The following is a 22,438-nucleotide window of genomic DNA, read 5'->3' as shown; positions in this document are numbered from 1 at the left end:
CTCTGTGAAAACTGACTACCTACTAAAATATATGATGGCGTTTAAACGCCTTACCAAGGGGGACAAAGCCAATAAAGCAATCGCAGCAGCATCCACAAAACTAAATTCTTTCTTTAAAACAGTGGAAATCAACACTAACATAACACCTAGCTCCCCACACTCCACTGATAGCATGCAGGAGGAAGAAGTGGAAAATATACAACCAGACCCCCACACTCCTATCACCAAAGCAGACCTGCAGTTTTTGCCAACCAAAGATGACTTCGCATCCTTTATGAGCCAAGTCAGTCAACTAATAAAAGAAGGTCTCTCGGATGTTAAAAGAGATGTTACTGACCTGGGGAACAGGGTGCTTCAACTAGAGGAGCATGCAGAGGAAATTTCAGAACCAATTAATCTACACTCCATGCAGCTCCAACACCAAGCAGAAGAAATAAGGCAAATGCAGATACAAATAGAAGATTTAGAAAACCGTGGCCGAAGGCAAAACTTGCGAATTAGAGGAGTATCTGAAAATGTCTCAACTGCCGATCTCCCACAATACCTGCAAGGTCTGTTTAACTTTCTTATAGATAACAAAGAGAATGCAAACATCTCCCTTGACAGAGCGCACAGGGCGTTAAAGCCTAAACCCTCGCCTAAAGCACCACCGAGAGACATCATTCTCCGGTGCCACAACTTCAAGGATAAAGAAAAACTACTAACTGCAGCTAGGAAAAAGGCTCCGATCTCCAAGGATGGCAATACAATACAAATCTTTGCAGACCTCAGCCCTTACCAGAAGACGAAATGTCAAGTTCCTCACTACACATTTACAAGACCTCAAGATTCCTTATCGCTGGGGCTTTCCCTTTGCAATTAGAGTGACCAAAGACAACAAAGAATGTGTATACAAAGATCTAGAGGACCTTGACTCCTTCTGCTCACAGCTGAGTATCCCCTTACTGAAGCAAATACCTCAAGAATCAGACCAAGAAGGAAATGATACATCGCCAGATCCCCCACCACCAAAACCACAAAGACAAAAATGGAATACAGTAATCAGGAAACTCAAAATGGCCCCCACCGCTCCCCATCGTTCCCCAACCCCTGCACCAGATCCTCCTTGACATTGGATCTCATCCATTAAGGAACCGCAATTGAACATTAGACACTGGCATCTGCAGCAGACTAGCTGCTTTGAATTGGAACTTTCTCTGACACAGTGTCTTAGAGACCTAAAAGACTCATCTTACTCAGCTGGAGGGACAGGAGAAGATCGCTCTTTCCCTTCCTTCACCACTGGTAGCCTAGCCTGTATCACCCTAGGCAGGACTCTCGCAAACAAAATGGAAATCCCTTTTGCCATAAAGTCATGCATGCCCTAATCGGGGAACTGTAGTGGCCCTTAACAGCTGCTACTATCCCCCCCTGAGATTAGTTTAGTTTAGTAAACTTCAATTTCTGAGTACAAGTTTTACTAATGTTCGATGATATAATTAATAATTTGTTTTGTTATATATTTAATTGTTTGTTGTTATGTTTTTGTATCTCTGCAAGGTATTGTTCAGCACATAGGTATACACCACCTACAGGACACATCGCTTGCATGCATCTCACCCCTTTGAGATCTACTGTGGCACACCACACCCACAATTATCGGCGGCAGTCTGTGACACCACATCGAGGTAAGAACCACTCAGCTAACTCACAATCGCACCCTCTCACACATAGTAGACATGATCCCTAGACCAATATTAATAACCTCCCAAAATGTGAGAGGCCTAAATTTGCCTACTAAGCGGTCAGTCGCTTTACACTGGTTTGCCAAACAAAAATTCTCGATGATATTTGTCCAGGAGACACACTTCCCCCGGGCCAACGAACCCAAATTCTCTAGTAAAAACTTCCCGTTAGGCTTCTTTAATTCTCACGAAAAAAAAAAGAATGGGGTGGGTATTCTTTTCCACTCCTCACTGCCCTTCAAACTACTCCATACCGCATCAGACAAAGAAGGGAGAATATTAATCCTAGTAGGCCTCCTATATAATAGGCCGATAACCCTAATCAACGCATACGCCCCCAATGCAAATAAAAGAACAATGATACAAGAATCACGTAAGGGCACGGTTGTAATGGGAGGGGACTTAAATGTCACTTTAGACCCAACGCTAGACACCACATCCCTAAACACAAGCAACTCATCATGTCCCCCTAACTCAATTTACAAGTGTATTAAACAGTTAGGGCTAATAGACACGTGGAGAGCACAACACCCCACTCAGCGTGGATAATCCTTTTTCTCCCACCCATGGTCTACATATTCCAGAATTGATTATCTATTTCTTGACCAATCCAGCCTTTCTTTACTGACAGAAACTGATATTACACCGACCGCTTGGTCAGACCATTCTATGGCCTCCCTTGGACTAAACTGGCCTGACTCCCCAATCCACCCCTTCATATGGAGACTAGACCAATACCTATTACATCACCCCCCAACAGCACAAAAATTGACTAATACTCTAACTGAATACTTTACCTTAAACGCAATACCAGAAACCCACCCACTATACATCTGGGAAGCACACAAGGCAGTATTCCGGGGTGAATGCATAAAACACAAAGCATACCTTAAAAAGCAACATGATACCCTGCTTAACACTCTTACTAATAGATTACATGAGCTAGAGGCACAACACAAACAGTATCCCTCAAATAGAGACGCATTGTCCGCCTTAACCACCACCAGAAAAGAACTTAGAACCCTGCTCTACTCTGAGGCTCAGAAAAGAGCGTTACACCTCCGGAAAAAATATTTTTATGAAGGAAACCGAGCAGGAAAACTCCTCGCTAATACCCTAAGGGATAGAAACACTCTTACATACATCCACAAACTCACAACCAAACAAGGAGAGCACATCCTAGACAGTAAAATTATAGCTGCCCACTTCCGCACCTTCTATCAACAATTATACAATCTAACCACAAACCCTTCCCAAGATCGTGCACAAAATATGATAGCATACATAGCAACAGCGGACCTAAATAAACTAACACAGGCACAACAGACCAACTTAGAAACACCTATAACCTTGACAGAGATTGTAAAGGCCATAAAAGACCTCCCGACAGGTAAGATTCCAGGTCCCGACGGACTTTCTAACCAGTATTACAAAACACATTGCTCCATACTAGCCCCACACTTACCAAAACTTATTAACTCTTTAGATGAAGGCGCACAACTATCCAATGACTCACTAGCAGCCCACATATCTGTGATCTTGAAACCAGACAAGCCACCAGATGACCCAGGCAGCTACCGGCCTATTTCGCTGCTCAATACGGATGTTAAAATATTAGGAAAAGTCTTAGCAAACCGCTTAAATTCTGTCCTGAGGGACATAATACATACCGACCAGGTAGGTTTTGTTCCTTTCCGGGAGGCCAGGGACAACACACTTAGAGCCTTAACCCTTACAGAGTATGCCAAAAGCCATAACATAGAATCAGTCCTAATGGCCATAGATGCCGAAAAGGCATTTGACCGCTCAGATTGGCAATTCCTTTTAGAGACCCTTAAAATCATTGAATTCGGCCCGAAACTAATTAACAGAATCTTTAGCTTGTACTCACATCCAAATGCAAAAGTCAAAGTTAATGGTATACTATCTGACTTATTCCCTATCTGCAACGGCACGTGTCAGGGATGCCCCCTATCACCAATTCTATTCATCTTGATGATGGAGGTATTAGCCTCGCATGTACCCAAGAACCCGATAATTAAAGGGATACCATTTGGCCAACAATCCTACAAAATAGCCGCGTACGCTGACGACCTATTATTTACTGTCACCTCCCCGCTCACGACAGTACCAGAGATACTGGCAGAGTTAGATAAATTCGGGCAGTACTCCAATTTCCTTGTCAATAAACAAAAATCTGAAATCCTAAATATAAGCCTATCAGACACCCAATTCCAATACTTATCTAAAATATGCCCTTTAAAACTTAAAAAAGATGCGGTCAAATACCTAGGGATATATTTATCCCCCAAACAAGCAACCCTTTTTGACATGAATTACAACACTTTACTCACTAATACACAAAGAGACCTCAAGACATGGACAAACAAAACTCTGTCTTGGGGGGGACGGATCCAAGCTATAAAAATGACCACTCTCCCTAGGATTACATACATACTACAGGCACTACCGATGCACATTCCCCGATGGTACATGACTCGACTCCAAAATAGCCTTAACTCATTTGTATGGGGAAAATGTAAACCCAGAGTAAATAGAGAAACAATGTATAGACCGACCGCAGACGGAGGACTGGGCTTACCTAAAATCGAAGACTACTACCTAGCGGTGACACTACAGAGGGTTTTGGACTGGCACGGGAAACAAGAATGCAAGGCATGGGTGGCACTGGATTCACATATCCTTAAAGCACCTCTTGTGCATACTTTGTGTTGGGTACCGAACGACCTAAGACCTCCACAATGCAAACAACTAGATATACACAGACACTTATTAAAAAACTGGGACTATATAATAAACACCAGACCGCACATCTCCACTGACAGATCCCCCCTTTTTCCAATAGTGTTAAACGTAGAGATGGTAGGGGGCCTAGATAAAGGGTACCAGAGGCTTACGGAATGGGACTACACTATCCCCTTACTCAATTTTACTGAAGCAGGCAAGCTCCTGGAAAGAGATAAATTGGCCAACATAGCTAACGGTAGATTCACCAGTTGGCTGAAATACGCACAACTGCACCACTTTATACATACTTCCCCATCGAAAGCAAACTTATTGAGAACACCTACTGCATTCGAGTCGGTATGCCATAAAGGGATCATACCGAGGGGGACACTCTCACTATCCCGTAAGCTCTTGATTAGGAAGTCAGCTGACACCCTGCCACTATACACAATTAAATGGAATGGAGATGTAGTCACACACATAGAGCAGGACAATTGGGCCAATATCTTTAAGTTAGTCAAAAAATCTTCGACATCGCCTGAAATCCTAGAACTTAATTACAAAGTTCTGTTGCGATGGTACTTGACCCCATCAAGACTGAACAGTATCTACCCGAACACATCTGACAAGTGCTGGCGAGGATGCGGAGGACATGGTAGCTTCATACACATGTGGTGGCAGTGCACCAAGGTCCGCCCCCTATGGACATTAATAAAACTACACTTCAAACAGAGCATCTCAGCTGACCTATCACTAAACCCTAACATTGCACTACTGAACGACCTACCCAAGCTACCGTGCCGCCTAAATGTTACTAGTGCTGCAAATAGGCCTCAATAGCGCGAGGAAATTAATAGCCCGCCATTGGAAAAAACCCTTAGTTCTATCTAAAGCAATGTGGCTAGAAGAAGTAGAGGAGCAATTTGCCTTAGAGCAATATGGTTACCTGTGCCGTAATAAAATCGACACCTTTCTAAATGCTAAGTTTATTTGGCAGGAATCTCTTCACGCTATAGCTGCCCCGCTCCACACATAGACCGCCTACCCCCTTTTCACCCCACCTTTGTAGTACTCCAACAGACAGAATAGCTATTACTACACATGCAGCATGCACTCGCGAGAATACACGATGATGGCGAACTGACCTTGCAGAGAACAACATTGGTTGTATCACTATAATACCTTGAACTAAAATTCAATCTTGAACCCGAAGATACCTTGCAGAACCAAATTGTTTACCTGGTTATCATAAGATTTGTTAAATTAGAATTTACTTTTTGTTTTGTTTCCTATTGTCATTGGAAACCAGAAATACAGCTTGCTTATATCCCACCTAAAACTACCTGCGCCAGGTGTGCCTGCTCCTATCGAGGACTACGCAAAATCAACACAGAGGATGGTAACTAAAGGTGCACATGGTAGCAATTGAATTTATGAACATTGACTCTAAGCAGCAACAATGCATTCTCCTAACATTCCATCAGGTTAATGTTTTCGTTTTATTTGCTATTTTTCTGTTTTGGAAAAAAATAAAAAAAAAATGAATATATGTTGTTAACATTCAAGATTTCAATAAAAACAATAATTTAAAAAAAAAAAAAAAGTAAAATGTAAACAAACACTCATATTATACAGTAATGTCATATATAAAGATTAAGGGTTCGAAGAATTAATGTTTTTTTTTGTAGTTATTTTTGCAAAATCCCTTTAAATAGCAATGATGAATTTAAATTTGTATTAGTCTTAACGTGGGCCTAGTTTCATGATCATATTTCTCCATAAGATTTGAAATGTTCTTACTATTTTTATATAAAAGTATTTTATAGAGAAGCATTTTTTCCTCACACTAGTTTATTTTACCTTGTATAACATGTTTTATCAATAAATTCCTTCATAGTCATTTTGTCCCACTCAGCAGCACGAGGCGCCTTCCAAGGAGCATCTGCAGGAATCTTAAAAATAGATAAATAAAATAGTATCATTATCTATATGTAATTCCCACATTACTTGAGCAGTGACTGTGACACAGTTTTGCTTAAGTTGCTGATCAATGTTATAATGATATAATTCATTAAATGATAAGTGCTTAATGTTACAAATATAACACTCATTTAATATATTTATAAGCAGCATCAATACCAGTGATGGCAAACCTTAGCACTCCAGATGTTTCAGAACTACATTTACCATGATGCTTAGGGAGTCTGATGTCCAGTCGAGCATTATGGGAAATGTAGTTTTGAAACATCTGGAGTGCCAAGGTTTGCTATCACTGATCTATGCATATAGTGAACCTAATTAGCAAAAACAGTTCTAACATTACATTTTCATGAAAGAAGACAGAAGACCATTGAGTTCAACCTATACATCCTGCCTGATTTACAATAAAGGAGCTGCACAACAAAAGCAATGAAAAATCTTTGAATTCTGTTTTGATTCTGTATTGCGTGAGTGTTGCAGATAAATACGTGAGTATGTCTGAGCAGTGCAAGTGTGTGTATATATGTGCATGAATGATTGGGGCCTATTTATTAAAGGTCTTCCGGACCTGATCCGACAGTGCGGATCAGGTCCCCAAGACCTCGCTGAATGCGGAGAGCAATACGCTCTCCGCATTTAACATTGCAACACCGCCCCCTGCTAACTCGCGTCCAGCAACGAGGTGTCAATCAACCCGATCGTACTCGATTGGGTTGATTTCCGAAGATTCCTGTCCGTTTCATCAGAGCAGGCGGACAGGGTTATGGAGCAGCGCTCTTTAGACCGCTGCTTCATAACTGGTGTTTCTGGCGAGTCTAAAGACTCGCCAGAAACACAGGCCCACAAGCTCCATTCGGAGCTTGATAAATGGACCCCTTTGTGTCAATTGAGGGTGTGAGTCAGTCTAAGAACAAATAAGTGGCATCTGTGTACATGTACAGTATATCTTTGAAACGCCAAATTTTTCTTTCATGATTCTGATACAGAATACAATTTTAAACAACTTTACAATTTAGTTCTATTATCTAATTTGCTTTGGTCTCTTGGTATCCTTTGTTGAAAATAATACCTAGGTAGGCACAGGAGCTGGGAGCTAGCTGCTGATTGGTGGCTGCACATACAGTATGTCTCTTGTCATTGGCTTACAGATGTGTTTAGCTAGCTCCCAGTAGTGCATTGCTGCTCTTTTAATAATGAATTCCAAGACAATGGAACAAAATTGATAATAAAAATATTATTGGAATGTTGTTTAAAATTGTATGCTCCATCTGAGTCATGACATTTTTTGGGGGGGTTTCATGTCCCTTTAAATATAAGAAACAGTTAATCAGATTAATATCTCGGTTGTTTTGTACATATTAAGCATGACACAGCTTCAAATTCAAGTTGGTCAAATATGTTGCACTGAATCATAAAGAAATGTTATGTTTTAATGAGATTTTCAGTAACTTAGAGACCAAAACTGCAAGACATTTCTTAGCAAAAACATTAAGGGCTTGATTGCGAGTGGAGCTCTATATCTATTTTTTAGTGCTAGCTCATATTGCAAGTTGAATGTAAAATGTTTTTGCTCTTAAGCTAACCCAATACGCGCAAAAAGTGGAACTTCGAATATTATGACCGCATTAACATATTCCCCCATAGATGTCAAAGGAGCAAGAAAAGTGAAGAAGAAAAAAATAACACCATTCTTGCACGCAAACCCAATCGTATTACCAACTTTGTAACTATCTGACCCCTGATCAATCAGGTTTTCGACCGAATCACTCCACTACAACTGCCCTCCTAAAAGTTTGCAACGACATCCAAACTGGCATGGAACAAGGAGACCTAATTGGAGCTATTTTCCTTGATTTCGCAAAGGCTTTTGACACAGTGGACCACGACATACTACTGCTCAAACTAAAAATCTCTGGTATTGCTGATCGTCCGTTAACCTGGTTTCGATCATATGTATCGGATCGATCACAATATGTCTCCGTTTCTAACAGTGACTCCCTCCCTCTCCCAGTCACGTGTGGTGTTCCCCAAGGTTCCATTCTCGGCCCCCTACTATTCACATTATTTATAAATGATCTGCCTAATGTCTGCAAATCTTCAACTGTACTCATGTACACAGACGACATGGTAATCTATGCAAACAAATCTGATCTGCCGCAGCTTGAAGCAGTGCTCCAAGACCAGTTCACAGAGGTAGAAAAGTGGATCTCAAAAAACAAACTCTTCCTAAACACTGACAAAACTGTCACAATGATCTTTGGAACGGGTCCTAAATTACACAAATTACAAAATTCCCACCTACGCATCAAAACAAAATCCAATTGCACGCTTACTGCAGTCCACTCTTTCAAATACTTGGGTATGTTCTTAGACCCTAATCTATCTTTTGGCCCCCACATAGAAAAACTTGCATCAAAACTTTTTCCAAAACTAGGTGCCCTGTACAGAAACAAATCCTGCCTCAGCCCTACAGTAAAGGAAAACATTGTACAGCAAATGCTGATGCCTATAATGGATTATGGGGACATAGTATATGCACCTGCACCGCAAACTCACCTTAATAAACTTAATACATTGTATAACTTGTGCTACAATGTAACTACAGGACCCACCATTGTGACATGCTAAAAGAACTAAACTGGCTGTCGCTGGAATTCAGATGCACCGTCAATCTTTCCTGCCTTGTGTTTAAGAGCCTTTCTGGGAAGCTCCCACCCTACCTGAGCAGAATGCTCTCTCCAGCTATTCCCACCTCCTATAACCTCCGATCCAGTACAAACACATTATTTAGTCTGCCTCAATACAAAAAGAAAGCAGCTCGATCCTCCTTTTCCTACAGAGCACCACAGTTATGGAATGATCTCCCGCACACTTTCAAACTTTCCCCAAGCCTAATATGCTTTAAGAGATCCCTCTCTACATATCTCAAAACAGAATGCACCTGTCATGGTTAATTACATATTTCCTACCTGTTCTATATAAAATTTTTGCATATATTGTGTATTATTATTGTTTTTTAATTTTATTGTACCCCATTGTATCAATGTAATGTTTTGTGGACCCAGGACATACTTGAAACGAGAGAAATCTCAATGTATCCTTCCTGGTAAAATATTTTATAAATAAATAAATAAATTTTCTCAAGTGCGCTTACAAGACATGAAAATATGAATGTTTCCCATTCCAATGTTCTTAACATAGCAGAATATGTTCTATTTACTCCAATGCACTTCTATATATGTCTATATATGTATACATATGTATTCATGTGTGTATATGTATGTAAATGCACAAATACACATATAAACACATATATACATATGTACACATATAAACATATATATATATATATACAGTGTATATATATATATATATATATATATATATATATATATATATAGATACATATCCATCTTTAGACATGTATATGTATGTATCTCTATGTTAAAGCCCCTTGCAGTGCTTTTTCTTCTAACACCCGAGACCTCATATCTTTGAGCCCTTACAACTATTTTTTTTGCAATTTATAAAAATATTTTTTATTAGACAGTGTTAATATGAGTGTAACTGTACTGTTAAATGTATTTTTGATCTAGCTCTGGCCAGGTTGTGGCTCCAACAGACCGTGCCCTCTTGGACACAGGTAGTCGATATTCTAAACTTTGTAAAAGCGATGGAATCATATGTTTCTCACATACATGGTTCAGAAGACCTTCAAATTATGATCTGGGAGTATGGTCCTGATTAGCACTCAGTTGTAGGCAATATTTGCCCCTCCGATCAGGATATGTTACAGTCCTGAGAACGGTTCCTCTCATCCATTCCCTGTCCCCTTCCTGACCCATTGAATGCAACCTCCCTCTCCCCCTTTCCTCCCCCCCTTCCTCCCCTTTTTTTTATTTTTTTATTCTTCTTTGTAGTTTTGTTTGTATTTGATTTTTTCTTGCCATTTCATTCAGCACGGGCATAGAGATCTTCTTATTTTCTCTCATTTCTCCTGATATTAGTTCTACCAATGGCAAAATGTTAATGCTGGTAAGAACAATCTGTGTTATCCTTTCTCTTATTATTAATCGTTTATTTCATTATCCCTTGTTTATACAATGACCATAATTACATAATATTTAAGCACTTTGACAATTAAGAATTTAGTAGCGAGACTGCTAACTTTGCAATATTAATCTTGTCTTACTTTGACTAGCTCTAAGTGGCCTTTCCTGGGGCTCCCTGGAGGAGTTCTAGACAGCCATGGACAATAGCTCTTATCATCCGATCAAAATTCTTTATGGACATGTATGTTATATTTTCAAGCCAAAGGATATCCTGAAGATGTAACACTGGATATATTGTACTGTCTGTCATTGCTCATTGTATACTTGATCTTGTTGTTATTCTTATTGTATTTTTGATGTGTTTTGTGACACTTTTTATTTGAGTGTAACAGTTAACCAGAGCTCGGAGGTCATGCTATCTCGACGCACGTTAAATTCAATTGTGCTCAAGCGATCACATTTACTTTCAACTTGTAATACGAGCGCCCCTTCAGACGCACGCAAACAACCGTGATAATCCCCATATCGCTTGCGTGTATCTGTTAGCGCGCCACTTGTAATCTGTCCCTAAATGATTACACGTCACCCATTCAAAATTGCTGCTAACTCTCTACATTCTTATTTAGTTTAAAGACTGTGAATGCTACCAAACAATACAGCTTTTTGTTTTAAAAGACTTATAACTATTCATACCTCTTTGCCCCAGTTATCCATTGTTCTAATTAGGTTGTTTAAATCCAGCAAAACCAGTGGATTATATACTGGTGGTAAGGCTCCATAAAATGTGTAAGATTTGCCCTGCAAAGCAAAATTTCCCATTATACATATATATTCATATACTATGTTCAGTTGTTTTCTGGTACCATTCCTTTTTATCAGCAAATTAATATATTTATAAAAGTCTATATGTCTGAACTCTCCCTATGGTTATAATAGAAATTAAATAATTCACTTTTAATATTTTCAAATACCTTATTACTGAGTGTAGTCATTTCTGTCATCTGTTTTGAAAGGAAATAGTTATCAAATTTACTTTATTCTCTTGCTATACTTTGTTGAACAGCATACCTAGGTAGACTCAGGAGCATGCACTCTGATATCTATGTTAAATATTTTGGGCACTTTGTCAAGTCAATTTTTGACTGCAAATATGTTTTAGGAATTTTGACTACAATATGACACTAGCATACAATGGCATCTATTTATCAAGCCGTCAATTTACTTGCATTTGACGGCACCAATACACTCGCCTAAGATCGCCTAACATTGCTGCTGCGGTCCTGAATACGCTCTCCAAAATTATCAAAAAAGCTGTCAAAAAGCCACGCACCAAGTACGGTGCGATGAGCAGCGGACTGTTGTTAACTAACAGTCATCGATCTCGCTGCTCTTCGGCTTTTTCCCAGCTTTATTGGTACCCTGTCACTAAACACCCACACTATACTATACTGTTTTACCCCCTATACCGCCGCTCCCGGAGCCCACCGCAACTCTAATAAATATATTAACCCCTAAACCGCCGCTCACGGACCCCGCCGCAACTAAATAAAGTGTTTAACCCCTAAACTGCCGCTCCCGGAGCCCACCGCCGCCTATATTATACTTATTAACCCCTAATCTGCCGCCCCCTACACCGCCGCCACCTACATTACACTTATTAACCCCTAATCTGCTGCCCCCTACACCACCGCCACCTACATTATATTTATTAACCCCAATCTACCGCCACCTACATTATATTTATTAACCCCTAATCTGCCCCCCTACACCGCCGCCACCTACCTACATTTATTAACCCCTAATCTGCCGCCCCCAACGTCGCCGCTGCTATATTAAATTTATTTACCCCTAAACCTAAGTCTAACCCTAACACCCCCTAACTTAAATATAATTTACATAAATCTAAATAAATATTCCTATCATTAAATAAATTATTCCTATTTAAAACTAAATACCTACAAAATAAACCCTAAGCTAGCTACAATATAACTAATAGTTACATTGTATCTATCTAAGGGTTTATTTTTATTTTACAGGCAAGTTTGTATTTATTTTAACTAGGTACAATAGTTATTAAATAGTTATTAACTATTTAATAACTTCCTAGTTAAAATAAATACAAATATACCTGTAAAATAGAACCTAACCTACGTTACAATTACACCTAACACTACACTATAATTAAATTAATTCCCTAAACTAAATATAATTAAATACAATTAAATAAAATTATCTAAAGTACAAAAAAACAAACACTAAATTACAGAAAACAATAAACAAATTACAAGATTTTTAAACTAATTACAACTAATCTAATCCCCCTAACAAAATAAAAAAGCCCCCCTATAATAAAAAAGCCCTACCCTACACTAAATGACAAATAGCCCTTAAAAGGGCCTTTTGCGGGGCATTGCCCCAAAGTAATCAACCCTTTTACCTGTAAAAAAAATGTACAATCCCCCCCAACATTAAAACCCACCACCCACACAACCAACCCTACTTTAAAACCCACCCAATCCCCCCTTAAAAAAACCTAACACTAACCCCTTGAAGATCACCCTACCGTGAGAAGTCTTCACCCAACCGGGCCGAAGTCCTCAATGAAGCCGGCAGAAGTGGTCCTCCAGACGGGCAGAAGTGGTCCTCCAGACGGGCAGAAGTCTTCATCCAGACGGCATCTTCTATCTTCATCCATCCGGCGCGGAGCGGCTCCATCTTCAAGACATCCAACGCGGAGCATCCTCTTCATCCGACGTCTTCTTCAACAATGATGGTTCCTTTAAGTGACGTCATCCAAGATGGCATCCCTTCAACTCCGATTGGCTGATAGAATGCTATCAGCCAATCGGAATTAAGGTAAGAAAAATCCTATTGGCTGATGCAATCAGCCAATAGGATTGAAGTTCAATCCTATTGGCTGATCCAATCAGCCAATAGGATTGAGCTCGCATTCTATTGGCTTATTGGATCAGCCAATAGGATTCAACTTCAATCCTATTGGCTGATTGCATTCTACCTTAATTCCGATTGGCTGATAGAATTCTATCAGCCAATCGGAATTGAAGGGATGCCATCTTGGATTACGTCACTTAAAGGATCCGTCATTGTTGAAGAAGACGTCGGATGAACAGGATGCCCCGCGTCGGATGTCTTGAAGATGGAGCCGCTCTGCGCCGGATGGATGAAGATAGAAGATGCCGTCTGGATGAAGACTTCTGCCCATCTGGAGGACCACTTCTGCTCGTCTGTAGGACCACTTCTGCCGGCTTCATGAGGACTTCGGCCCGGTTGGGTGAAGACTTCTCACGGTAGGGTGATCTTCAAGGGGTTAGTGTTAGGTTTTTTTAAGGGGGGATTGGGTGGGTTTTAGAGTAGGGTTGGGTGTGTGGGTGGTGGGTTTTAATGTTGGGGGGTTTGTAATTTTTTGTTTAAAGGTAAAAGAGCTGATTACTTTGGAGCAATGCCCCGCAAAAGGCCCTTTTAAGGGCTATTTGTCATTTAGTGTAGGGTAGGGCTTTTTTTATTTTGGGGGGGCTTTTTTATTTTGTTAGGGGGATTTGATTAGGTGTAATTAGTTTAAAAATCTTGTAATTTGTTTATTATTTTCTGTAATTTAGTGTTTGTTTTTTTGTACTTTGGATAATTTTATTTAATTGTAATTAATTGTATTTAATTTAGGGAATTCATTTCATTATAGTGTAGAATTAGGTGTAATTGTAACTTAGGTTAGGTTTTATTTTACAGGCATATTTGTATTTATTTTAACTAGGACGTTATTAAATAGTTAATAAATATTTAATAACTATTGTACCTAGTTAAAATAAATACAAACTTGCCTGTAAAATAAAAATAAACCCTAAGATAGCTACAATGTAACTATTAGTTTATTTATAGGTAAGTATTTAGTTTTAAATAGGAATAATTTATTTAATATAGGAATATTTATTTAGATTTATTTAAATTATATTTAAGTTAGTGGGGGTTAGGGTTAGACTTAGGTTTAGGGGTTAATAAATTTAATATAGTGGCGGCGGTTTAGGGGGCAGCAGATTAGCGGTTAAGAAATATAATGTAGGTGACGGCGGTGTAGGGGAGGTAGATTAGGGGTTAATAAGTATAATGTAGATGGGGCGGTGTAGGGTGTGGCAGATTAGGGGTTAATAAGTATAATGTAGGTGGCGGCGGTGTAGGAGGGGCAGATTAGGGGTTAATAAGTATAATGTAGGTGGCGGCAGTGTAGGGCGGACAGATTAGGGGTTAATAAGTATAATGTAGGTGGCGGCAGTGTAGGGGGGGAAGATTAGGGGTTAATAAGTATAATGTAGGTGGTGGCGGTGTAGGGGGCAGATTAGGGGTTAATAAGTATAATGTAGGTGGCGGCGGTGTAGGGGGGTAGATTAGGGGTTAATAAGTATAATGTAGGTGGCGGCAGTGTCGGGGAGGCAGGTTAGGGGTGTTTAGACTCGGGGTACATGTTAAGGTGTAAACTTCCCATAGGAATCAATGGGATATCGGGCAGCAGTGAACATAAGCTTTCGCTGCTTTCAAACTCCCATTGATTCCTATGGCATCCGCCGCCTCCAGGGCGGCGGATTGAAAACCAGGTACGATGGGCCGGAATAGTGGCGAGCGTACCTGTTAGAAAATTGATAACTAGCAAAAGTAGTCAGATTGTGCCGAATTTGCATTTGGAACATCTGTAATGACGTATGCATCGATCTGTGTCGGACTGAGTCCGGCGGATCGTATGTTACGTCACAAAATTCTACTTTTGCCGGTCGGTAGGGTTTGATAACTAAGGGGAATCAGGCTCGCCACAAATACGCTGCGGAATTCCAACGTATTTGCGGTTGACAGCTTTATAAATAGATGCCAATATCTTTATTCTGTGCTTTTTTAGTTTCTCTAATGCAAACATTTTTAGCTAAGCATCTACCACAATGAACATCACAAGCCAAGTTCAAATATTTATTATGATGATGAGTTGATTACCTTAGCATGTTCAACAAGGCGTCCATTGGTATTTACTTTATATGTCTGAACACCTAATTCCTTTGCCATCCGTAATATGTGATTTTGGGTCGGTCCCACGTATGATCCTCCAACATCAACGTAACTAACAGTTTTATTCTTTTAATAGAAAGAAAGCAAAAAAATAAGTTATTAACTATAAAAAAAAATTTTTTATTGTCATATCCTAACATAATAAACAATAATGCTAATTTGCATGCTATAAAATATTGGCAATTACTTTTTTAACATGGATTGAAAAATTAAAACAAAGTTCAATAAATGTGAACATTAATATGTGAATATGAAAAATGTGGTGAAAACAAATGTGAAAAGTATGTAAATATATATTAAAGTATAAAAAAACTTTTTAGAAAGACATATATTCCACAGCTGGTAATACGGTATACATTTCAGTAATGTATGAACATAATATGATGCTGAATGTATATACAAAGGTAGATTGAAGAAGTTATGAGTGATCAAGTTTCCAGGCAGGAAACCTGTCCGTATACAATAACCATCGGCTATGCAACATTGGCTAGTAACATTTAAGTCTGCACAACATCTCTCTTGTGCAATCCCCCTGCGTCCATGCAAACAAATGGGCCCTTCTTAGATTCTTGCACCTGGGCCCTGTGGTTTCTAGTTACGCCTCTGTCTTAACCCACAAAGGGGTTAAACACACAGTAGAATTACTAATTGGGACTCAAGTTGGGTCTCAAATTTCCCACTCAAGTTTCCCACTTGAGACCAATGCTGGTCTCAAGTGGGAAGCAATGCTAATCCAGTCCGCAGCTCTAGTCGCATGACTCAAATGTGGAACTAGCGCCACTGATTGGATTTGTTTATACTGTAATTAACCACTTTGTTGGAGTTAAACACACAGTAGTCTGGGGTCGTTAGTCTTAAAATGACATGCTCTTACAGATTACAGCATGCCATGTTTTGACTGTATTGTCCCTTTAATTATAAAATATTTACCCGTATTGTGTGGGTTCTTCCACCAACTCTGTCTTGAGCCTCCAATACCACAACGTTGAGCCCATTTTCAGCCAGAAGTTTAGCAGATGACAGACCTAGAAGTACAAATATTTAATTTAGATTTATTTTGTGAAAAAAGGTAAAGTAAAATAATTAATTTTTTTTTACTGGATTTAAAGGGACATAAAGCTGTAATAAGAAAATGTCCTAATGCATTAGAGTATTTATTATATGTCTATAACAATATGTAAAAACATTAAACACACAGTTAAAGTTAGCTCCAGACTGACAAAACTGATCCTGACCTGGACATGCTTGGTGATTGGCAACTATGCACATATGCTGTTCTTGATTGGTTTGGAGGCTTGAGACAACGAGATCAGTTGTTGCTCACTAATAAAGTAGTAGGATTTTTTAGTATCAGTCAATATGCAATAGGCCTTTACTGCACACAGGAACATACATTTATACTGAACAGATTCAACATAATGTTAAAATGAAAATAGTATTTTGTGTAGTTTGTGTACAGTTCTACATAAAAGAACAGTATTTAAATGATACTAATGTGTCCTATTTTTCTTTATATTTAACAGATGAAAATATTTCCACGTTTCAATATATATTTTATAGAAAATATGTTATCTCTTACTTTACAGATACCACAGAAAGCAGATGTTTCTTTAAAAAAAAATAGAATATGGAACTTCAACAAGAAGATATTAAAGGGACACTGAACCCAAATGTTTTCTTTCATGGTTCAGATAGAGCATAATTTACTCCTATTATGAAAATGTCTTTGTTTTCTTGCTATCTTTATTTAATAGCAAGGGGGCAGAAGTTTTTTTTGGGGTTCAGAACTCTGGACAGGACTTTTTTATTGGTGGATGAATTTATCCACCAATCAACAAGGACAACCCAGGTTGTTCGCCAAAAATGGGCCAGCATCTAAACTTAAATTCTTGCATTTCAAATAAAGATACCAAGAGAATAAAAAATTTTGATAATAGGAGTAAATTAGAAAGTTGCTTAAAATGTCATGCTCTATCTGAATCCCGAAAGAAAAAAATTGGGTTCAGTGTCCCTTTAACATAAAATAAATGCAATCATCTACTCCAGAAGGAAAAATTTCCAACTAACTTCCACCTTCAATGAAATCGCAATCTTAAAGGGACAGTCTGGTGGAAAAATGGCATGCAACAATTCACTATGGCATAATATTTTTGCAATATTGATGCCCTCAACTCTTTGTGTTTAACCCCCCCCCCTCATGGGATTAAAGGGACAGTGTAGTCAAAATTAAACTTTCATGATTCAGATAAAGCATACAATGTTAAACCACTTTCCAATTTACTTTTATCCTCAAATTTGCTTTGTTCTTTTGGTATTCTTTGTCGAAAGCTTAACCTAGGTAGGCTCATATGCTAATTCCTAAGTTCTTGAAGGCCTCCTCTTATCTCAGTGCATATGGAAAGTTTTTCCCAGCTAGAGAGGGCTAGATCACAAGTGCCATATATATAACATTGTGCTTACTCCTGTGGATTTACCTAGGAGTCAGCACTGATTGGCTAAATAACTAAAATAACTAAAATAAGGAGGCAGTCTGCAGAGGCTTAGACACAAGGTAATCACAGAGGTAAAAAGTATATTAATATAACTGTGTTGATTATGCAAAACTAGGGAATGGGTAATAAAGGGATTATCTATCTTTTTAAACAATAACAATTCTAGAGTAGACTGTCTCTTTAAGCGCACATTTAATGTCCCTCTTGGGAGCCTCAGTGAACTATTGGTCCTGAGCAAGAAACAGCTGCTAAACCAATCAATAGCAGACATCACCAGCTGTCATCAGCAGGAATTTAACTGTGTTTAACTCCTTTGCAGGATTTTAAACAAATAGAGTTGGAAACTAAACAGTGCAAAACGTTTGCACTAAAATATTTTTTTATTCTGTATCACAAACTCAAACACATTACATATAAAGCCACACTTTTCATTACTCATACAATAAGTACAAAACCTTTTTATCTTTCTCATTTCACATAACCAGTGGAGGGTATTGAAAGTAAACGGAACAACACAGCAGAAACTTGAATCCATGCCATGAATTCTAATGTAAGGAAAATAACTATAGAACAAGCAGCTAATTGTTCTCACAAAAATCTTTCAAATGTGGACTAGATCAGAGCCCTTATTCAAAGGGAAAGGACATTTACAATAAGCAGAACTGACAAGGCCAAAATCTGTAGGGATCCTTGATACCATGAATACTGATTTAGTTATCCTATTATTTATACTGCATGTTTTTTTGTTGTTGTTTATTTATATTCAATTAGTTATTCTTTTACTGTTCTTTTGTACATTCTCATAAGAATTATTCCCTTCATTTATATATCAACACGTTTTATAGTTATTTCATTTTGTTTTTCACAGACTTGTTGCCACTGTAATATTACAGGTTTTTTTTGCAGAAGGAACAGAATCATTAATGGGTGTAAATTATGTTTTTTTGAAGCTGTTTTATTTTACAAAACCTGTTGCCATTACATCTAATGAAATACTAAATCATTTTAAGTACTCCTTACTTTCATGGAATATTCCCTTCACTTCAGTAATGTTATTATCTGATTCGTCCAGTCTATTGATTATTACGTTCGTCATTTGTACTGAAGTCACTTAAACCAAAACTCATACATGTAACTGTGAAATAGATGCTGTCTGTCATTTTTTCCTAACTGGGATTAATATTATAATTAGTTTGTGATCATTATTTTCATTGTTCCGTTTTTTTATTGGCTAATCTATTTGTTCTGGTAGGATAAAAACAACTAAATACATTTGTTGCATCACGAAATAGGCATGGGCAGGATTTTGTTCAGATCACAAGCAGCAGCATTCAGCTATTTTCCACACCAGATTTATTTGTGTAATAGAGTAACACAGAAATATCTGTGCAAATCCATAATGAAGTTTTGTCCAAGCCTATAAGAAAAGTATAACATTTGAGAAATGTTAAAGGGACAGTCAAGTCCAAAAAAAACTTGCATGTTTCAAATAGGGCATGTAATTTTAAACAACTTTCCAATTTACTTTTATCACCAATTTTGCTTTGTTCTCTTGGTATTCTTAGTTGAAAGCTAAACCTAGGAGGTTCATATGCTAATTTCTCAGACCTTGAAGGCTGCCTCTAATCTAAATGCATTTTGATAGTTTTTCACCACTAGAGGACATTAGTTCACGTGTTTCATAAAGATAACATTGAGCTCATGCATGTGAATTTACCATGGAGTCAGCTCTGATTAACTAAAATGCAAGTCTGTCAAAAGAACTGAAATAAGGGGGCAGTCTGCTGAGGCTTAGATACAAGGAAATTACAGAGGTAAAACGTGTATAATTATAACTGTGTTGGTTATGCAAAACTCGGGAATTGGTAATTAAGGGATTATCTATCTTTTAAAATAACAAAAATTCTGGTGTTGACTGTCCCTTTAAAAAACACCCGCCAAAGGTTCTATTTGTGCTTTTAATGTAGGTTTGTTTAAATAATACATCACTAGAAAGAACGTTATCAATTTGGTGATATCAGATGGGACTGAAGGGATAATATTTAGTGCCAGATGGAAAATAGGATTCTTTAAAATGTGTATCAACATGAATGGCTGTCATGAAATATGATTTTTTTTTTTTTTAAGGATGTCATTCAAGATTTTAAGTGTTTCTGAAATAATGGGGTAATGGAGCAAGTAAGCTTTTCATAGAACTGTAGATTGGGGGGGTACGTATAATATATTGTGTAGGAAGGGTCATTTTAACAGAGTTCATTCTACCAAACCAATTTCAGAGTTTAAGACAGACAATGGAGTATTGTGTGCTAATGTTCTGAAGATATTATTACATTTGCTTTTAAAGAGTGTATCAGGGTTTGGGGACAGCATTGTTCCAAAATATTTTAACTATGGATTCTAGAGACTATTCACCTTTAGGTCCTGTATAACTGAGGTAGGGAACAAAATGGGAAGTATTTCAGACTTGCAGAAGTTTATGGAAACGTGAGATTTTGACAAATGATAGAAGTTTGTTTAGGACCACAGAAAGAGACTTGGTCACAGTAATAAATGTCATCAACATGTTTTCCAATAAAAGAGCTAATCTTTGATTATTAAAGTTATTTGGTATGCCAGTCATGTCAACATTTAATATTCTAGTTTATAAAATACAGAAAGTATGCAATGTGTTACAGAATGTGATAAAAATTCAGACACACATATACAGTATATAGACTCCATCATGTCAGTGCAATTCTACTCCTGGCTTATAACGTCTCAAAGAACCAAAACAGATGTTCACAGCAGCCATTGTAAAATTAATTTGTACATCCTTACCCAGAATTCTCTTCTCCAGTAGAAACACTACTAGCTGAGATATTTTGCGGAAACATCATCTAATTCGTTTGAATGTTCTATACAATAATCTATTTTGTATCACTGTATATACAGTGGAGGATAATTTTCCCCTTATCATTTTATTCACGATAATTTATCATTGGAACTAGTTTAAAATACTATGGAAGCAAGTTTTTTTTAAATTTAAATTAGATTTTTTGCAATACGTACTTTAAAGTTTTGTTCACGAAACAGAAACATTTTGTCATAAAACTGTGAAATATTTTTCTCCCTAGTAAAATAAGGTTGATACAAAGAATTATAACATTCCTTTTATTGTAGAATTAGAGTTTCTAAAGTTTATCATGAAAAGTTCTAGGGCAAATGTCAGAAAATAAAGCTATGCACAGCTTACTTTTTAAACATGTAAATGAATAACTAATTACACTCTCATGCAGAGAGAGAGGAGTCTTCTGATCAAAAGCAAAGTTCATTTAGATTAATAGCTGCATTAAGACTGTATGTAACAGAGCCTACATACTGGTTTACAGGCAGAATTATTTCTCAGTGGTTAGAGAACATACCATAACCGTATAAGGCAAAACTAAACTAGTAAAGCAATAACAAATAAGGGTGTTGCTACAGAATTTTTGCAATATCTATATGAACCACAGCATGTATTATGGAAGAAAAGATAGAATAAGAAGACATTCTCAGTGTATTTGATAAGTTGTTGAATTGCATTAGATCTTCCCAAACGCTCATATTTACAGCTGAAGGTTAAAAATTATTTGCTGTAAGATTAGTAAAATAAATGCAATTATAATGTTTTTGATGCTAAATGTGACTGCAGTTAACTAGGCCAGATGTATTAAGGTTCTTATGATTCCTTTAAAGTGTGACAAATTCATGTAAATTAAAAAAAATTCTTATTATTGATTTGCACTTACCTGAAATACCCCCACCGATGACAATCACATCATATACATTGCTCATGTTTGCTTCCTTCTTTCTGTTTAGCAGAACGACAAGACTCTTATGCTGCCAGCTGTCGCAGAAAAGAGGGAGTTGGTAGAATTTCCCACAAACTGACTCTCTTTAAGAGCTGAATGAATGTACTTTGGTTTTGGAAAATTGCCATTGTAAACAATATGTGTGACTTTGCATAATTTGCTGAAACTGCTGATTATGTAAGATTGTGTCTTATCCAGATTACTTGCAATTCATGGTTTGAGATTCAGAGCTTGAATCCACAATATTAAACAAATTGTATTTTTTCATACATTTTTTTATTCTTGTCATTTTGTCCCTGATATATTTATTTGAAATGCAGTGTACTGAAATAAAGTTACTTTTAATATTGAGTAGTGAATTATAAAGCTACAAAGCATAATATAATATAAACAAACTGAAAGCATAATTTTTCCTAATTATAGATATTTTTCTTTTTTATATAAATGGAGTAAGAAACCCCAAATCATTAAAACTAAAATCAAATGAACTCTAAAATATAATATGAATATACTTTACTTTTGTATGAGGTGGTGCTGTCTATTAAATT

At 37.6% G+C, this 22,438-nt stretch overlaps 1 protein-coding gene across 1 annotated transcript in view; it reads right to left on the bottom strand.

Moving 5' to 3' along the window:
- LOC128653289 (amine oxidase [flavin-containing] A) overlaps positions 1-22,010 on the bottom strand; it is a 75,424-nt gene extending 53,414 nt beyond the window's left edge. Inside the window, exons 1-5 of the mRNA XM_053706493.1 lie at positions 21,828-22,010; positions 16,499-16,593; positions 15,497-15,634; positions 11,198-11,302; positions 6,333-6,424 (exon numbers count right to left, since the gene is read on the bottom strand). Coding sequence (XP_053562468.1) covers positions 6,333-6,424; positions 11,198-11,302; positions 15,497-15,634; positions 16,499-16,593; positions 21,828-21,873 — 476 coding nt within the window. The 5' untranslated portion in view covers positions 21,874-22,010. The remainder of the gene's footprint in view (positions 1-6,332; positions 6,425-11,197; positions 11,303-15,496; positions 15,635-16,498; positions 16,594-21,827) is intronic.
- Positions 22,011-22,438: the final 428 nt, after the last annotated feature.

Source organism: Bombina bombina, chromosome 3 (assembly GCF_027579735.1).
Source record: "Bombina bombina isolate aBomBom1 chromosome 3, aBomBom1.pri, whole genome shotgun sequence".
Lineage (NCBI taxonomy): Eukaryota > Metazoa > Chordata > Amphibia > Anura > Bombinatoridae > Bombina > Bombina bombina.
Note: the sequence above shows the minus strand (reverse complement) of the source record. Positions and strands in the feature narration are given on the sequence as shown.